Below are 19,617 nucleotides of genomic sequence, written 5' to 3'. Positions count from 1 at the left end.
GACAATATCTTCTCCGAATTGAAATTGTCAATAAATGTTCTAGTGGTGTTAATGTTGAAAACTGTTCTGTGATGAGTTGGTTGGTTGGTTAACTTGTTTCGGACTTGTGGCACTAGGAAAGATTTATGACTTCCTTTTGCCTTTCTGAGGAATTTGGCTCATGTTTCAACCAAAGTCCTGATCGACTCTTTATTTTGTCTGATTCGAGTCAGATCCGCTACAATATGCAAGGCTTACAAGCCCAAATATCTGTGGATTGCTATTGGGCCTTTCTTCATATTTTCTGACTTAAATTATGCACTTTTGAGTAATGAAGCTCTACATTTTAACTTTTGAGAGCAATTAAATTAGTATTTAAATTAGTATTTAAATGTTTTATATATATATATATATATATATATCAAGATGAAAACCACTGTTTTCTGTTTCAAACTTTCACATAGCATCTTTAGGTTACATTAAAAATTTTATTCCAGGTTTTGATTTTCAAAGATTTATTATAAAATGTTATATTTTTTTCCCCAAAATGCAATAAATCCATGAAATTTATTTTTCCTTCTCAAAATGCAATAAATCCATTGAATCAAAATGAAAGTTATTTTTCATACTGTAAGTTGATCCACATATGACAGTCTCTGAACTTGGTCAATACTAATCTTATATACAGGCACTGCACTAACAATACATTCATCAGACATCTCTCTCAAAACTAATTCAACAGGTCATCTTGTCGGGGCCATCGGCGAGAGTGAGAGCTCTGATTGGATGTTCAGTTTAGCGAACGAGTTATCAGTTTATCTGCGTTTATCTTGTATATCTTTGTTTTGGTTTCTCCTTTTGAATGATGAATATATGCTATTAACAGCTGCTGATATGAACAGCTGTAGTCTGTGCGGTGTGTTCCAGCGCAGCTTTTTGGTCCATCGCTGCCGACGCAAGGCGACAACACTGTCGGCTTTCATCGCCACTAGTTATTCTAGTCGGCTTATTGTGTCCCGACCTAAAGACAGTAATATGCTTTACCTGGAAACCTAAAGCTGCACTAGGTATACATCACATATTAGCACAGAAACTTTTTTTGAGCTCTCAATTGAAAATGTACACAACCTTGTCAATCATACTTACAGGTTTTGTTCAGAGAACTTGTTAGTCCAAATTAAGAATAGAAGCCAACTAAGATAAAAGCCAAGATTAGAGAAGCAGTCCTTGGCAATATGACATGCACACAACAAAAGGTTCAAATTGTATTTCTGTGGTATCCTTAAACACAGCGTCTTCTCAACATGATCAACGTAAGCACACTAATAGCAGAAGTGACTGTGGGCAGGTCAGACTCTGTTCGTATTACCTGGGCAGGCGGGGATTATGCAAATGTGTTACGCAGTGATGTATACCGGTAACATGCAAAAGATTTGAAAATATGACATCTTATTAAGGCGACTCTGAGTTGACTCTCTCTTTTGAGAGAAAGTATCTTTACTTTTAATGCACTTTTTTTGATTAACAGCTTTGCAGATTGTTTCTATTTAAGGATAGCAACATTATAAACTGCAAAAGAGATATTTTTCAAAAACCCATATGACCTGCTCTTTAATGCTATAAATGAATTACAGCAATAAATTAATATTTAATGCGGAATGCGCTGTGATTGGTTGTTACAGTTTACAGTGTATGGAATGGTGTGCTATGATTGGTTGAGCGAATATATATCGCATTCTGCAAAAAAGGAAGACTGGCGTTTATCTTTATATATATATATATATATATATATATATATATATATATATATATATATATATACTTTGTCCATATCAGTGCTTTTCAAATGGTGATTTGCAATCTAAAATAGGCTGCAGATCTGTTATGACATAGTTGAGAATAGCAAATAAAAAAACAATGCTAAATGCAAACAAATAAATTCATCTAAAAATATAAGCATGCCTTGGTAGGAAAACATAATAAAACAAGTGCATCAAAATCTAAGGCAAGGCACTATAGGTAAAAAAAAAAAAAAAAAAAAAAAAAAATTGGATATGACTCTAATATATTTTGTTATTAATGCCGAAGTCTGTGTCTAATGATAACTTTATTATATTTAATAATAAATAATAATAATTATAACTTTATTTACTTTATTTATAATAAGTTTTGTGTATTAATTGTTAAAAAATATATATAATTCTGCACATCGCTGAGCCGACAAATACATAGGTATATATTATATAAAACTGCATAACACTGTCATTTCAAGTTTTATAAGAACTAAATATATATATATAATTTTTTTTTTTTTTTTTTTGCCACTAACACACAACTAACTGAGAACCACGGCTTTGGCTAACAGATATAATAATTTAATCTGCAACATGGACATCCTGATATCTGACCATTGATAATCTGCTCACATGGAGGCACATCAATTTAATAGTAATTATAATTTAGGTCTTGATTCTATACCAGGCTCATAATTATAGCTTCTGGCCATGCAGCATTTTAAATGATCAGATCAATGAATCTGATAATTTGACTATTAATTTCCATTAGCTGAGTTCATCAGATTCAGAAGACCAACATCATGATCTCACCTCCTCAAGCCGAACCAGGAAGGTCACATTGCTGCCAATGTTGGCTGTGAGTTTGTCGTCACGGGTCGTCAGAACTAAACCTCGTGGTGGGCGGTATGGACACTGCTGTTTCCTGGCTGTGTACATCTCCTTCACTCCTTTCGTGCAGTTATTCGCAACCACTTTACGATACCTGAAACACACAACGAAATAAAAAAACTAGTTTGAAATGTGTCTCTCTTTTGAGATGAATGATTTGATGGTTTGACATGATCTAACTCGGTGATACTCACATTGTGACTCAGTGTCTGAATACCTATGTGTCATTGTATTTATCCATTTTAATACAACAAACCTGATAGATCCATTCTGAGCAGCCCGTTATTTTATTAACTTTATTAATACATTTTTTTTATTTTTTGTAGGATGAATTTGTTTTGGCCACAATTTATGTGGTAGCTCTGACACAATCTCTGAAAATGATAATCACATTCTTTCTCTGTCTTTTTCCTTGTCTGTAATTCCGCACTCTTGCTCTGAATGGATACGCTTTCTGACTGATGTTGGTTTTAAATTAGGTTTAAATGAAGTCTTTCCATTACACAGTGTTATCTGTCCAGCTAGGTCTCTTTGTATGGATTGTCTGTCTAGAAAGTTGTCGTAAAGATGGACACCACAATCTCCAGAAAGTTTAAAAACCTGCTCACGTCAATATGGCTTGTGCCTGCTCATCAACACAGTTTAAATCATGGCTCACCAAATTAAAAATAACCACTTTCCTAAAACAAGATTGGTTTAGTGCTAGTCTGATTGAAATTGCTTTACAAAAAAATAAAATAAAAAAATGAATGCTTTTCACTTTATCCCAGTGATCAAAGAAAAATATGACTACTTGGACATGGAATATACTCTAAGTTAGCTATTGTTTATATATATATATATATATATATATATATATATATATATATATATTATACGTACTGTATATACAAAATAGCAGGGTTTATTATATAAACTTAAGACATAAACTTATTTTAATTTAGTTTAACTTGGTGTACTAAAATACCTAAAAAAAAATATATGGACATAAAAAAATTAAAATAATAATAATAATAATAAATGCCAAAAACTAAATTACTAAAACTTTACAGTGAGGAGTAAAACCCGACCATGATGAAGTATTATTATATACATACAGCTTACCCAGTGCTATTGAGGTAGTTTTGTCCTTGGCTACAGCTTCGAGACAATGTAGAAGGGTTGAACCAAAATGCAGGCAGACAGTTTCCATCCCCTCTTCTCTCAAAACCATAATCACTATAAAAAAACAAACAAGCAAGAAGAAAAAATATATATATAAATAATGTCACATACATTATCATTTCTTAATTTTTTCTCGTTTGAGTTATCAATTCATTGTTATAAACATAAATTCACTTCAGGTATGTTTGACCGGTTTCATTCAAGGTCTTAACTTCAGATCTGGTTTTTGACATTTTCAGATGTCGTTCCCTGATGCCTATCCTGTAAAACATTCTCTTAACTGCCTCTAGATCCTTTCATTCAAGCATTGCGGCACATCTTATATTCAAGCATGTCCCTCTGTTATGCCCTTGAGACAATTGAAGCTATTGAGATGTATTAATTATGGGATGACAAATGTCTTTTCTGCTGTGAGAGCTGCAGGCATCAATGTAGGCCCTTAACATCTTTCAATTCGCTCTTCTCCCAGAAGCCCTGGAACCTGCTGAAGTTAATGTCTGTTCATATATCACTAGTGACTTTGATTTATCAAATAATTACTGATCCACAACAAAACCCAGCAGACCACATGGTTCCTTTTGGCACCACACATTTGAGTTTTTAATTATAAGCAGTTCCCATCCAGCACTCGGATGTTTAAACTGTTCAGTGGTGTCAAAGGCCATGCTTTTTTTTTCTATGAAATGCATTACAATATTGCGTTACTCCCTTAAAAAGTAACTAATTACGTTACTTAGTTACTTTTTATGGAAAGTAATTGGTTAATTCGGCATTACTTTTTCAATATGAGCCGGGCTTGATTGTTTTTAATATAAGAAGTTCTATTTATAGCAAATGTAAAAGCCCTTTCACACCAAAAAGTTTAATGAATAAACCTCAGGCTGAAGGAAAAGTAAATTAACTTCTGTAGAGTAGAACGCAGGAGAGGAAGGTTCAACACTCTTTAGCAGTAAAAAAACAATGAAGCACAATTGTTAGTTTTTAATGAATTTTTATGAATATTAAATCTTTTTTTTTTTGCAAGTGGGATGAATTAATGCACATTCAGATTTAGTCTAGAACTACAGTAACATCATGTTCACACATTGGTACACAATGCCTCTGTACTTCCGATTTCTCCATATATGGGAACAGAAGACTTGCCAGTCAATTAATGGGAAAACAAGCCTCAGCCTAAGTCGGGCGACCTGAGGGCCATCCTGCAGGCGAAGAAGGCTTCAACAAAGAGGTAATAGCCACCCTAGGTCCTCTGCGGGCGACCCCACCCGTGGCGGAGTGATCAAGGTCGCCTCCTCCGTGGAGCCAGCAGGAAATTGATGTCGACTTCCCACTGTTAAGTGCGCTTCGGGACGCATCGGTCTCCAGCAAACGCACCCTGCACTGTCCACCCCACAGGCTTGCAGTCAGGCAGCATTTGCGTCTGCACATCGAGAATCATTTTCGTTTGAACCCTGCCGGAGATCCACTTCAGGGGGCCAAGAATGAATCCAAATGAATACCCGAAGCCAGCCTCGAGAGGCTGGTCCCCTTAGTAGAGTATTTTGATGCGCATCATTCAAAAGGGGTACAGACTACAGTTTGATTCCCGCCCACCAAAGTTTAACGGGGTGGTCTGGACTGTAGTCAACCCAGAGCAGAGTCAGGTATTGGAACAAGAAGTAAACCCTCTGCTGGTAAAGGAGGCTATAGAATGTATTTCTCCTCCAGACAGGGAGTCCGGGTTCTACAGCCACTACTTCTTAGTTCCCAAGAAGGATGGGGGGTTACGTCCAATAATAGATCTCAGGGACTTGAATCATTCTCTGAGGAGATTCAGGTTCAAGATGCTCACTATTTCCATCATCGTGAACCAAATTCAATCCGAGGATTGGTTTGTCACGATAGATCTGAAGGATGCATACTTCCACATTGCCATCCTTCCATCTCACAGGAAGTTCCTGAGGTTCGCTTTCGGAGGCGAGGTGTACCAATATCGGGTTCTTCCGTTCGGCCTAGCTCTCTCCCATTGCACATCCAGGCTTCAGGGTTTCAGGGTCCTTAATTATATCGATGACTGGCTGATTCTAGCCCAGTCACAAGAGCTGGCAATTCGGTATTGAGATGTTGTCCTTGCACACATCTAGAGCCTGGGGTTGAGACTCAACACAAAAAAGAGCGTGTTGGCACCTTGGTTTCTGTCCCAAGGTCCCGTGCTGGGAGCATCATGTCGCCGGAAAGCCGTCTCGACAGACGCCTCCCTCACAGGCTGGGTGCTTGGACGGCCGCTTTACGAGAGGTCTATGGCATATTCCTCCTGGAATATAAACTGCCTGGAAATGTTGGCGGTGTTTCGATCACTGAGGAGCTTTTTGCTGGATCTCAAGGGTCATCACGTCCTTGTGAGGATGGACAATATGTTGATGGTGGCCTATATAAACCATCAAAGGGGTCTGAGGTCTCTCCCTCTATGCAGACTGGTGCATCAGATTCTCCTGTGGTCCCAGGGAAATTGTTGTCTCTCAGAGCAACATACATCCCAGGGAATCAGAATCAGGGAGCAGAAATCCTGTCGAGGCAGGGGCTGAGGCCCGGGGAATGGAGACTCACTGGGGTACATGGTACAGACGTGGCAGAGGCTGTGTCTGTATGCTTTTCACCCGATCGCTCCTGTCAGCAGGAGTAGTGGAGACCATACTCAGCTCTAGAGCTTCCTCCATGAGGAAATTGTATGGCCTAAAATGGAATGTTTTCACCGTTTGGTGCAGAGAATGTGAGGTGGACCCAGTTAACTGCCCAGTGGCTTCAGTGCTGGAGTTCCTCCAAGATCACTTCTCGGATGGTTTTACCCCGTCCACTCTCAGGGTGTACGTGGCTGCCATTTCGGCTTTCCATGCTCCCCTGAGTGATGGGCCTCTGGGGAGACAGCCGTTGGTTGTACGTTTCCTCCGTGGGGCTTGGAGGATGAGACCTGCGGCTCATACCAGGGTTCCTTCTTGGGACCTGGCGGTGGTTCTCGAAGGGTTGGTTGTGGCCCCCTTCGAACCGCTGGAGTCAGCTGAGGCCAAGAACCTTTCCCTTAAGGTGGCTTTCTTGTTGGCCATTACTTCTCTGAGGAGGGTAGGAGATCTCCAGGCGATCTCTATATCTAACGGGTGCCTGGAGTTTGCTCCAGGCGACATCAAAGCCATACTACTTCCTAGGCCGGGCTATTTTTGACCAAGGTGCCATCTAATGTGGCACAGCCTACGGTTCTGCAGGCCTTTCATCCTCCACCTCACGTAACGGTGGATGAGGAGAGACTTCACCTGCTCTGCCCTGTCAGAGCTCTCAAAATATATATCCAGAGGTCCTCCTCATGGCGCAAGTCAGACCAGTTGTTAGTGTTCCGGGTCGCCCAAGAAGGGACTTCCTGCTTCCAAATAGACCATTAGCAACTGGATTGTCCAAGCTATATCTATGGCCTACCAGGTGCGCAATTTGCTTTCACCTTTGGCCGTGAGGGCTCACTCTACCAGAGGCATGGCATCCTCTAGAGCCCTCCTTTCAGGGGCCCCGATCCAGGAGGTCTGCGATGCAGCAGGATGGGCCAACCCTCATACTCATACTCATACTACCCATACTATTTTACAGCCTGGACATTCCTTTGAGATATAGATTATACATATTATATATAGAGATATAGATATAGATTATATATATTATATAGATAACTAAAACAAATAGGAAGCTACAAATCAGATAGGACAAATGTAACATTCAACACTTTAAAAAATATTTAAAATGCAACTATTAAAGACAAAAAAATTATAATCTATTCTATTATAATATATTCTTCCAGTAGTATAAGTATGATAATTTATCCTTTAATTATTTTAATTACTTAAAACATATTACATATATAACATATAAATAAAAATAAAAAAAAGTTTTTAATCAACACCATTCAGTTAGATGTTCCTTTAAGTGAAAAAAATCACCCCATATTAGCATTTAAACACTACCTTAATTACAATACATAAAATGTTAATTTTGAATGATTTTAACATAATTCTCTCTCTCTCAGTATATACAGTGTATAGCCAACAGTTAAGTGGCTACAAACACACAAATATGTACTTTTTTACTTTAAACTTTTAAATATTTTAACACTATATACATATATATGTAAAAGTTCATGTTTAAAAAGGCCTCTTAACTGTTGACACTGTATATTCTGCAGTTATTATTAAAGGTGAGGAAATGAATAATTCCTACAGTAATTGCAGATATCCTTGCAACAAATGTATTACAAATGTTATTTTGTTTTTCTGTCAGTATATCTTATATCTGCAGCTAGAAGACATATATTCAATTCTAACCACAACCTAAACCAATAAACAATTATTAGATGAGCTCTCTGTATCAGAGCTAATGGAAAGAGACAACATATTCACAGTAATTACTTTGCATGTCATGTCACAAGTTTATTTTGCATCTTCAAAACAAATTAAAAGTTCTGTGATTTCACAACAAATTCACCAAAAGTTGTCTTGTTTTTCAAGCATTTTCCTATCTTACAAATGCAGGATGAAATATGTAACAGTGGCCTGAACGGATCTGGACAATAAATTTAAGAAAATATTACATAAGCTAGTGGACTTAAATTAAACTGCTAAAGTTTTTCTCATTCAGAAACAAATCAATGGGAGAAAAAAAAAAAGTTCTGCAGCTTGGTTGTGTTTGGTAATTTAAGATAAAAAGAGAACTGGGTAAAATTTGCTAATTAAAAACATGCAAATGAAATCTGTTTAATTGTTTGTCATGTCTGTATCATCCAAACTACTACAAGTGCCAACAACACAAAATTCCATAAAAAATAAAACATAAAAACCTTTTCTCTAAAAAGGGTTTAAATTAACTTTTCCACGACATTCTAATTTATTGAGATGCACCTGTACATACATACATATATATATATATATATGTACAGGTGCATCTCAATAAATGAGAATGTCGTGGAAAAGCTAATTTAAACCTTTTTATTGAATTGTTGGCCTTCTGGAAAATATGTTAATTTACTGTACATGTACTCAATACTTGGTAGGGGCTCCTTTTGCTTTAATTACTGCCTCAATTTGGTGTGGCATGGAGGTGATCAGTTTTTGGCACTGTTGAGGTGGTTTGGAAGCCCAGGTTTATTTGACAGTGGCCTTCAGCTCATCTGCATTTTTTGGTCTCTTGTTTCTAATTTTCCTCTTGACAATACCCCATAGATTCTCTATGGGTTTCATGTCAGGAACCATGAAGTGCTCCAAAATTTCTTGGTAAACGTGTGCAGTGACTTTGGTTTTCAAAAAATACAATGGACCAACACATGACATTGCACCCCAAATCATCACAGACTGTGGAAACTTAACACTGGACTTCAGGCAACAAAGCTATGAGCTTCTCTTCCCTTCCTCCAGACTCTAGGATCTTGGTTTCCAAATGAAATACAAAACTTGTTCTCATCTGAAAAGAGGACTTTGGACCACTGGGTAACAGTCCAGTTCTTCTTCTCCTTAGCCCAGGTAAGACGCCTTTGATGTTGTCTGTGGTTCAGCAAATTCCTTGACATGTCTGTGTGTGGTGGCTCTTGATGCCTTAAACCCAACCTCAGTCCATTCCTTCTGAAGTTCACTCAAATTATTGAATCTATTTTGCTTGACTCGGTTAGTTGTGCTTCTGTTTCTTTCACACTTTTTTCCTTCCACTCAACTTTCTGTTAACATGCTTGGATACAGCACTCTGTGAACAGCCAGCTTCTTTGGCAATGAGTTTTTGCGGCTTACCCTCCTTGTGAAGGGTGTCAATGATTGTCTTCTGGACAACTGTCAGATCAGAAGTCTTCCCCATGATTGTGTAGCCTAGTGAACCAAACTGAGAGACCATTTTGAAGGCTCAGGAAACCTTTGCAGGTGTTTTGAGTTGATTAGCTGATTGGCATGTCACCATATTCTAATTTGTTGAGATACTGAATTGGTAGGTTTTTGTTAAATTCGAGCCAAATCATCACAATTAAAAGAACCAAAGACTTAAACTACTTCAGTTTGTGTGCATTAAATTTATTTAATACACAAGTTTCACAATTTGAGTTAAATTACTGTAATAAATTAACTTTTCCACGACATTCTAATTTATTGAGATGAACCTGTACACACACACACACACACACATACATACACACACATATATATATATATATATATATATATATATATATATATATATATATAAATCCACATCCACTTCAAGATCAATTGAGGTTATGATCAATTCTTTATACCAGAACATAAATTGTTTAAAAAAATAAAATAAATAAAGAGAGAGAGAAGGAGAGATATGACCAAAATTATTAAATTCTAGTAAAGATTACTCAGAAGCATTGAAGGATCACTCATAAATTTTAAAGACTTGCTGGACAATCATACACATTCACAGTATAAAGTTACTCCATGTGAGCTTCATGTCACAAATCATATAAATGTCAGAGACAGTCTTTTAATATTTCCTTCCTCTGACATTCTTAATCAGTGAATGTGACAGACCTGAGGTAAAATTTTTGCAACAAAAAAAAAACAAAAACAAAGGTTTCCATTTCTATGACAAAATGCAGCTTTCCTTAAGAGGGTCCTAGCAAGGGGTCCTTTCCTTTGATATTTTGCACAAATGATTGTTTAATGAAAAAAATACATAATTAGAATCAATCTTTCTGGGTACATCCAAGACCCAATAAAACTCAAGAAACATCCTGGAGATTGCTTGCATATAGAGAATATAACTTAACACATATCTGAAAGCATGTTGAGATTTTTATCTGTACTTTTTGCTGCAAAACAAGATCAAACAGAACAGAAGAACGTATTAAAGACAAAGCAAGGATACACTGTGCATTGTTGAAAGAAGATAAAACACTTGGTCTGTGAATGTGATAAATGATGTAGATACCAAGGTATTTATATACACTTTAAAAGAACCTCCAAACAGACAACAACAGACTATTATGATAAAGAATCTCAATCTTCTCTTTCTCTCTCAGCCCTGCGACCTTTAAAAGCTTTGAAGTCCAGATACTGTCTGAATCATGCATCTTGATCCTCAGTAAGGTACCTTTCCCACCTACACTGACCCTATAGAGGGGGTTAACCAGTGCACTGGTGTAGAAACACTTTGTCTATTTTGAGATCTTTGAAAACAGCTCCTGGATCGCCAGTGAACAGAACACAGAAAATAAAAGTAAATCAAAAGTTTGAGGCCGAGAAAATTTTATAAGCATATGTCTCTTAGGCTCACCAAAGCTGCATTTATTTATTCAAAAATACAGTAAAAAATTAATATATTACGAAATATTGTTACAATTTAAAATAATAATTTTCTATTTTATTGTATTTTAAAAATGTATTTATTCTTTGATTGCAAAGCTGAATTTTCAGCATCATTTTTCCCAGTCTCCAGTGTCACATGATCCTTTAGAAATCATTCTAATATGCTTATTTACTGCTCAAGAAACATTTGAAATATAAATCTTTTGTAACATGTCTTTACTCTCACTTTGGATCATTTTAATACGTCCTTCTTTAATAAAAAAATTAATTTATGGCTATACTATTTTGTTATGAGCAAGCATTTTGCAGCCAAACGTAATGGCATCAGTTGCAACCATGGAGTAGCCAGGCTTTGAAAATTAGTGAGGTCCAGGGGGTTTCTATAACAACCCCCTTATTATAGAATTGTGCTACAATAACCCCTATAAATACAGCTAATTATATTCTGTAACACTTGAAAAGAGACAGAAATGTAGATGTTTTTGGAGGGATGCTCATTTTTAAATCATATTAATTGCATCAAAGTTTGTTAAAACTATATTTATGGAGTGAATATTTTTATCAGTTGTTTATTATTCATGAAAACATACAGTATATATTGCCCACCAAATGTGTTATTTTCGGATAGTCAAGATTACAAAAGACAACACCTGACTGTCAGCTCCATTGGCGCAGAAGGTAAAGCGTGTGTCAAACATATTTTGACGTGACCGACCCGAGTTCGAATCTGTCTTTTGGACAAATTTTTTCACTCAAATTTCAGATCACACCAGGAAAAGCATTTATTTTCAATGAAAATTAAGTAAATCAAAAATCAAAAAGTTAAGGGTAGGTGTAGGGAGGGCTTTATTGTCCCAATAAGGTGGCATCCATCAAATTAGACTTAAATTAGACTTAAGTTATTATTGCATACTGATTTATAATGTACTACAATACTGAGGTGCAGATAATTGCCACTATTTGCAGTAAGTAGTATAAACAGCAGAAAATCCTGCTATTTTAACATAGTATAGATAGAAACTATAGATATTTTCACTTAGTGTAAATAGCATATCACAAAAAAATGCTGCTATTTGCACTTAGTGTAAATAGCCGCTGCCTTATTTGATTACTGCCCGACTGATGCAGGCGATGCAATGTTGCCAGATGTTGCTATTAAAATAAGCAAGAACCTATAAAAAAATTTAATAAACTGAAATTAGATAATATAAAGTTATCGCTGACCCTAAACCGCAACTTCCTACTTTAATAACTTTCTAAAGTGTTAAATATAATGGAAAAACAAATAAAAAAATGCTTATAATAGCTGGATCTCGCGCTCTTGCTCACAACTCTCTGAAGACTTGTTCACTTCGGAAGCGTCTCGCAGTATTTTCATACCACGGACGCTAAACATGATGAATTATACATTCAGACATTCATATGAGGAGTCTAGTAGCAAATTAGTCAATCAGTCAATTAGAAAATGTTATTTTCGAACGTGAAAAATTTACCGAGGTCCGGACCTCAGTGACCTCATAGCTGGCTATGGCCATGGTTGCAACCTCTGATTACTGTATGTTCAGACTAGTCAGCTTGTGAGACCGTGACCAGCAAAGCGAATGTATAAGCATACCCATAATAATAATCAAAATCTAAATTAGGATCACATCTAAAATGATGATCAGCATATAATTAGAATCAGTCTACATTTGAGACCTTATTTAATTGGAGTCAGATCAAATTAATAACACAATCTGTCTAAAATAAATTAAACCGTTTAAGACAATTCTTTCAGAAGCATAAGAAAACATACACCTGTAGGAAATCACTGATGGAGTGGTCGGATCAGAATCTCAAGCTAGATTCATTTGGTTAAGTGTGATCTTCACTCACCATTCAAAGTCATGTGCTCTGCAGATGCAGGGTTCTGCAGACAAGATCCTGGAGTTGTCCCATCCCACCATGCAGTAGTTTCCAGGACGACGTTTCATGTATATCTGCTTTTGACCCATTATGCATGGCTCACCCTAAGAAAATAACATCTAACTCAGTTGCAACCTATATTACAAATTCAGAAATCGTGTTTGCGCTTGTTTTTTTAATTCACCTGGTTATGCAGGTGCCAAGTTTGGTAGTCTCCCTCTGTGCACCTTCTGGTGAATATGGACTTGTAGTCAATTTTAATAAGCTGCCATTCAGAACGATGACTGAAGTGTCCGAAAAACCTGCCAATTGACAAAGATATGTTTAATTCTCATACTCCACCTTCATTAGCTGGTCCAGACATGTATGCGTTGGAATTAAACTTTGCAAAAAGGTACATCTCCAGAGGGCAGGCTGGGCAATCCTGGGTTACTTCATCAGCTATGTCTGAAATTGCTCTCTCCTATAAATTGACAATATGGTGTTAGTAACATTATTTGAATTTAGAGAGAACAATTTAATGCTTGATGTAGCTCATTCTTTTAAAAATTAACTCTGACATAGTATAGTTTCTTGACCAAATTGGATAACACACACACATGTTGGGTTTCCATGTTTGATTGGGAAATTTCATAGATGTAATGATTTTTATACTGTAAAAAATGTATTTTCTACCCCTTTACTTAAACCCTACCCCTAAACCTACTCCTCACAAAAAGCTTTCTGTTAGTTTAGATTTTCCAAAAACTTAATTCTGTATAAGTTATAAGCTGTTTTCCCCACAAGGACAAGGATTTTGGATATTAGCATCTTTTTGGGGGAATTTTTCCTATAATGTAGGGTATTACTGAACCACACACAAACACACACAATAATTTTTAAATATGATTCTTATTGGCTGTTTAAGTTTAAGTTTATTTATTTACAGGGACAATGCACATTAATAAACATAACTGTAAATGTGCCAGAATTAGCCAAAAAGGCTATTTTTCGTATGCAGTCCCTTGACAGAATGTTATAAGGTCACCCTAAAATAAAGACAAAGCATCATTACACATATACATACTGTATACAAATATGTACATAATTGATCAAGTTATCCCAACTTAGCAAATTATCTATTTTTAATATTGAACAATTATGAAACTGAACTGATTTCCGATCAAGGGTTTTTAGTGATTGTTTATACAAAGACTCTAATGTTTCAAAGTAGTAGTACTAGCATGCGACCAAGTAGTTAAACAATAAGTAATATGAGCAATAATCATGGAATGCATGTACCTCGGACGACATGAAATCACGAATAGATCTAAAATTTGATAGACTAAATCTGACCCGGTTACAGATCTTTTTAACCTGAGCCTTAAATTAAAGTTTGGAATCAATCAAAATACCGAGGTACTTGTATTCCGATACAACTTGTAATTTTTTCCCCTGATACAAATACATCTGGCACTACACTTACTATTAGATTTGGTAAAGAACATAGTCACTGATTTAAATATGTTTAACTGTAGACAGATTTTTTTCTAGCCAAGCTGTGACATGAACCAGGGATTGTGTAAGTTCCTTTGCAACTTGTGACACATTACTTCCGTGTATATAAATAACTGTCATCTGCATACATTTGAATGCTAGTGTTATGACAGACGGACGGAAGATCATTGATGTACAATGTAAAAAGTAGAGGACCCAAAATAGATCCTTGTGGAACACCAGTGGATATACTTAGGGGGGGTGACTTACAATTCTGTATACTAACTTACTGTGTGCCACCTGACAAATATGATTCAATCCATCCTAAAGTATGTTGAGAAAAATTCAAACTTAATAATTTAGACATAAGAATTATGTGGTTTACAGTGTCAAATGCCTTCCTGAGGTCAAGAAACACAGCCCCAACAACCCCTCCTTTATCTAAAAGAGACTTTACCCACAGTTTAATTTACTTGTTTTCATTGTGAACATGGAAAATTAATATTACTGTCACCATTATTATTTCCCATATTAAGATGAGTTTGAATTTGAATATAGAGCACAAATTTACTCATTGATTTTTATTTACTCTTTCTTCATGCAGTGTTATCATAGTGAGTGACTGATAAAATTTAATCAGATAGACTCATAAAGAGCACAATTAGAAAATAAATAAGGAAATACATAAATAGTTTGACAAAACTTGAGCTCTTTCTATCTGTGTGTAGCACCTACAGCTCTGCAGATCCCACTGTTACCTATACAGTTTCTTTTTTAACAATGCATCTGTTAATATCCGTCATGTCTCATGCATTAATGTGCATTTAAAGTAATAATTAAAAAGTACAACATGACCCTTTACTATATACCATGACTGAGACATAATGAGAAATGTTGTTGCTTTACTGAGACTAACAACATTAGCTTAAGAGTCTGGTTAATTAACCTTTCCTCATGAGTTTATCTCTTGAACAAGCCATTTTTCAGAGCTCAGATGAATCTATTCTTCTGTAATAAAAAATGACATAATGGGGATGCACAGACAGTGTGCTTGTGTGGGAGAAAGATGATGGGCAAAAATAAACGTCTATAGACTTACGTCATGATCTGATTTTCTGCACCTGCCTCCACCAGAACACCATCCACAAACAGCGGCATGGCTGAGAAACTGTGACGCATCCACTGACGACCCTCATCAAAGCTGATCCTGCAGAAGATATTGAGGTGTGCAAATGTCAATGACAAAACTACAAAAAAAAAAAAACAAACAAAAAAAAAAACCGGAGGAAGGAGATGATGAATAATTTGTATTCCATGACCGATTTCAAATTACATGACACAATTGTAGTTAGTAATGTAATCTATAATGTAATATAATCAGACTATTTTTTGTTTACTTTTAAATTACTTTTGACATAATTCATTAACCACATTGCTTTAAATATGATATTATTGTATTGTATTGAGGTCAAGAAAATATGATCATATTACATTAATTTTACAGTCTCTGCACTGGCTACCTATTAAGCTCCGTATAAGTTACAAATTATTATTACTTACCTATAAGGCCCTAAATGGTTTAGCTCCTCCTCCTAGCCTTATACCACGCTACAATCCATCACGCTCCCTAAGGTCACAAAACACTGGACTTTCGGTAGTATCTAGGATAGCAAAGTCCACTAAAGGAGGTAGAGCTTTTTTGCATTTGGCTCCCAAACTCTGGAATAGTCTTTCTGATAATGTTCGGGGTTCAGACACACTCTCTCTGTTTAAATCTAGATTAAAATCTCTTTCGTCAAGCATTCAAATAATGCATCTCATAATCTTGTACTGCAGTTGTATCTGATCAAATGCACATTATTATTCTTTGGCTTGGGTTAAACTAATTAATTTTACTTTGTTTGGAACAGCAGCTATGCTAATTAAGTCTCTATTTGTTTCTCTGTTTTGCCATGGGATTTACGTCCCGTGGTAACTAGGATTTACACAAGCTCCAGTCTGGATCCAGAACACAGGAGAAGAGATGATGCCAATCCCTTAGAGGACCCCAGATGATGCTAACCCTGGAACAACATACAGAACTACCAAATATTGCTACATATATATATATAAAACTTGCAGGGTTTCCCATACATTGATTAACTGACCACCAGAAATAGAATTTCCAAAAGGTTTTGACTTCATTGAATAAACATGAACACTCCACAATTTCAAAATCAAAAACCAGTGAGAGTGTTTCTATGTTACTGTTTTTCAGAAGGAAGGTAACCGACTGTATTTAGACAGTTTTTGTTATTTTTGGTCATTTTCATTTAATCTTGCATGTAATGCCCGATAAATCAGCATTTGTGAGCTCAGTGCTGCTTTACAGCCGTTACCGGATAAACCTCTCTCTCCAGCTCTTAAAGTGCCTCCTGCTGGCAGGAAATTAATTTGCATATACATATACAGTACCGTATATGGGGGCGGGGGAGTGCCACCACAAATAAGAGTGTAAGGCTGTGGGATACACTGACTTGAACAATCTGTCTCAGTTTTTAAGAGGGTATAAGATACAGATCAAACCCAGTCTGAAAAGTGAGTTGAAACCAGAAAAAACAAACAGAAAATAGCCATGTTTCAAGATCTTAATGTCTATAAATGTGGGAGGGAACAGAAGCTAGTAAAAGCTGGAGAACTTTCTTCCTGAAAGTCTGGTCATGACACTTTATCAACATCATGTCATAGGTGCAAATAGTAGGGTAGAATGTGTGGCAATGTTGCAACGATGCACAATGGCGCTGCTTCCAGGTTGTCTCCGGTCTGCTAAAAGCAACAGTCGAAGGAAGTGTTGACACGTATCCATTAAGTGAACATACTGTACACTCAAGGCTGTTATCTGAAGTCATGCTAGCAGGAAATTACACAACTGCCCTCCACAGTTGTGACTCCACTTACTGTCTCGGTTGAGTTGTTTAAGAGAACTAAAAGATGAAGGTGCCACACTTCAGTGGGCCTAAAACTAAAGCCAAACGCTTCGAGTGATAAGAGAAAAAAAGATTTAAGTCTCTGGAGGATTAAACATCACTGAAGCAAAACCAGGGAGGGCCAATTTGAAGAAGGAACCAATGAGTGAACTCGGGGAGGATAAGTGGGAAGCTTTAATATGGAACACTTCCCATGGTGCACCACGTAAAAACTTATTCCAATCTGTTATTTGGCAGCTTTCGTGTCCTGCAATGTTTGTTCTTGTGGGAAGCATGTTCGATCTACACCAAACCAACAATTGATTTTTTTATTCTTTTTTTTCCCTCAACGATCTTAATAGCACAGAACCAACCCTGTACGACAGATGGATTTCCAACCAAAGTAACTGAAGCAGGAATTTCACCAAACCAACATGAATAAACCTGGCAGAAGCAAGCTTATTTTCACCTACCAAAGATGTCTAGTGGGCACAGTGGGCTGCTTCACGGCAACCAAAGCTCCACCTTTGTCCAAAAACCACACATTGTGCTCTTCCTCAAAAATCTGCATCATGGGAAGAACAACATGGGGTTATTTTCATCTTATTGCACAAATAGGCTCGAAAAGAAACTTTTGTATACAAATTTGTGTACTTTTCTCACAGTAATATGGTAGTTTTTCTAGTTTTTGTACTCTGGTTTAAGCTTTCTGTTTGTGCAATGGAGTACTGCAGAGATTGAGTATTTTTGTAGGTCAAAACCCAGCCATAGTTAGCATTTTAGCACTTCTGGTTCAATTGTCCAATATGTTTTTGTTTTTGTTTGTAAATAGGTTTTTGGTATAATGCCTGAAATAAGGTTCGTGTTTAACACAAGCTCAATACACAATTAAAAACCAATTGAACATGTTGCTAACAAGTGGCTAAATGGGAAGCATGAACCAGTTTAAACCAACCATACCTGTCTCCAGTTATTGCCTGCATCTGATGAAATGAACATCGCCACATTATTGTAAGACAGCTCAGAGCCAATATTTCCTGGGAAACAAACCAAATCCAAAGAAATATTTGTGTTAAATAATGAAACAATGTAGAACACCAGCATAGCACATTCAAAATTCATAAATCAACAAATCTGTATTTGAATAAGCAGCTTTTGTAATTTGTAATTGTAATTGTATTCATGCTCATATAAGCTTAATATTCTCACAAAACTCATACAAACACACCCAGTTCTGACTGGTGTGTTCATGAGCCCACAATCCTGACACATAATCATGTTAGACAAAAAAACAAACAAAAAAAAAAAACATTGTTTCCAAACGTCAATGGAGATTTTGAAAAAGAAAAAGAAAAAAGAAAATATACATAATGTCTCATACTGTGTTCACAATTGCCAAGACACAAAAGTCTGAAATTAAAAATCAAGTGCCACAGTATGAACTCAAACAATTCTCATCAAATTGCTCATCCAAGACCAAATGATCTGAGCTGTGCTACCATACTCATTTTATATTTCCATACATTTACTCTCTGTCAACAATTGTCTGATTTTGTGCATTTTAGGTCAAAGTTACTTGAAGTTTTAAAAGAGAAACTTCTGAATACCTTTTCCTCTATCGACTCTGAATTACAGAAGAGAGAACAAGAGAAAGATTAGGTAAGAGTGCTACATGTTTGCAGTTCTACTCTTGTGTACTGTAGTTGTGTTGTGTTGTTTTACGCCTACACCTACGCACACAAACATCATGACTAGCATAAACCTGCCCACAGTCGCCTCTGCTGTGTGCTGTTGCTCTGTTCTAAGGCTGTCACAATGAACTGAGGGGGAGTGATTGTATGCCCTTGAGTTGCTTGTGAGAAATTAGTCTATTACCTTCAAGTGACAACTTTAACAGCAAACCCACTGGGAAACTGAAATGAGAGAGCTGTTCATGTTCAAAGAACTTCCTTATATATACAGAGTATACTTTTTTACGTTATCTGTCCAGAAAAAGGGAAATATTAGGTGGAGCACACCAGCACATGACCATATTACAACTCAAAATCCCTTTTATATAATAATAATAATATAGTAAAAAAAAAATCAGGATATTCTGTCATTCAAAAATGTGGGATCTTTTTATACAACTGACCAGGAGAG

The 19,617-nt window shown here is 36.3% G+C and overlaps 1 protein-coding gene across 1 annotated transcript in view; it reads right to left on the bottom strand.

Annotated features, from left to right (window-relative positions):
• LOC132142691 (VPS10 domain-containing receptor SorCS3-like) overlaps nt 1-19,617 on the bottom strand; it is a 218,024-nt gene that overhangs the window by 24,597 nt on the left and 173,810 nt on the right. Inside the window, exons 12-18 of the mRNA XM_059552752.1 lie at nt 18,436-18,512; nt 17,949-18,040; nt 15,630-15,737; nt 13,239-13,356; nt 13,025-13,158; nt 3,768-3,881; nt 2,586-2,757 (exon numbers count right to left, since the gene is read on the bottom strand). Coding sequence (XP_059408735.1) covers nt 2,586-2,757; nt 3,768-3,881; nt 13,025-13,158; nt 13,239-13,356; nt 15,630-15,737; nt 17,949-18,040; nt 18,436-18,512 — 815 coding nt within the window. The remainder of the gene's footprint in view (nt 1-2,585; nt 2,758-3,767; nt 3,882-13,024; nt 13,159-13,238; nt 13,357-15,629; nt 15,738-17,948; nt 18,041-18,435; nt 18,513-19,617) is intronic.

Source organism: Carassius carassius, chromosome 6 (assembly GCF_963082965.1).
Source record: "Carassius carassius chromosome 6, fCarCar2.1, whole genome shotgun sequence".
Taxonomy (NCBI): domain Eukaryota; kingdom Metazoa; phylum Chordata; class Actinopteri; order Cypriniformes; family Cyprinidae; genus Carassius; species Carassius carassius.
Note: the sequence above shows the minus strand (reverse complement) of the source record. Positions and strands in the feature narration are given on the sequence as shown.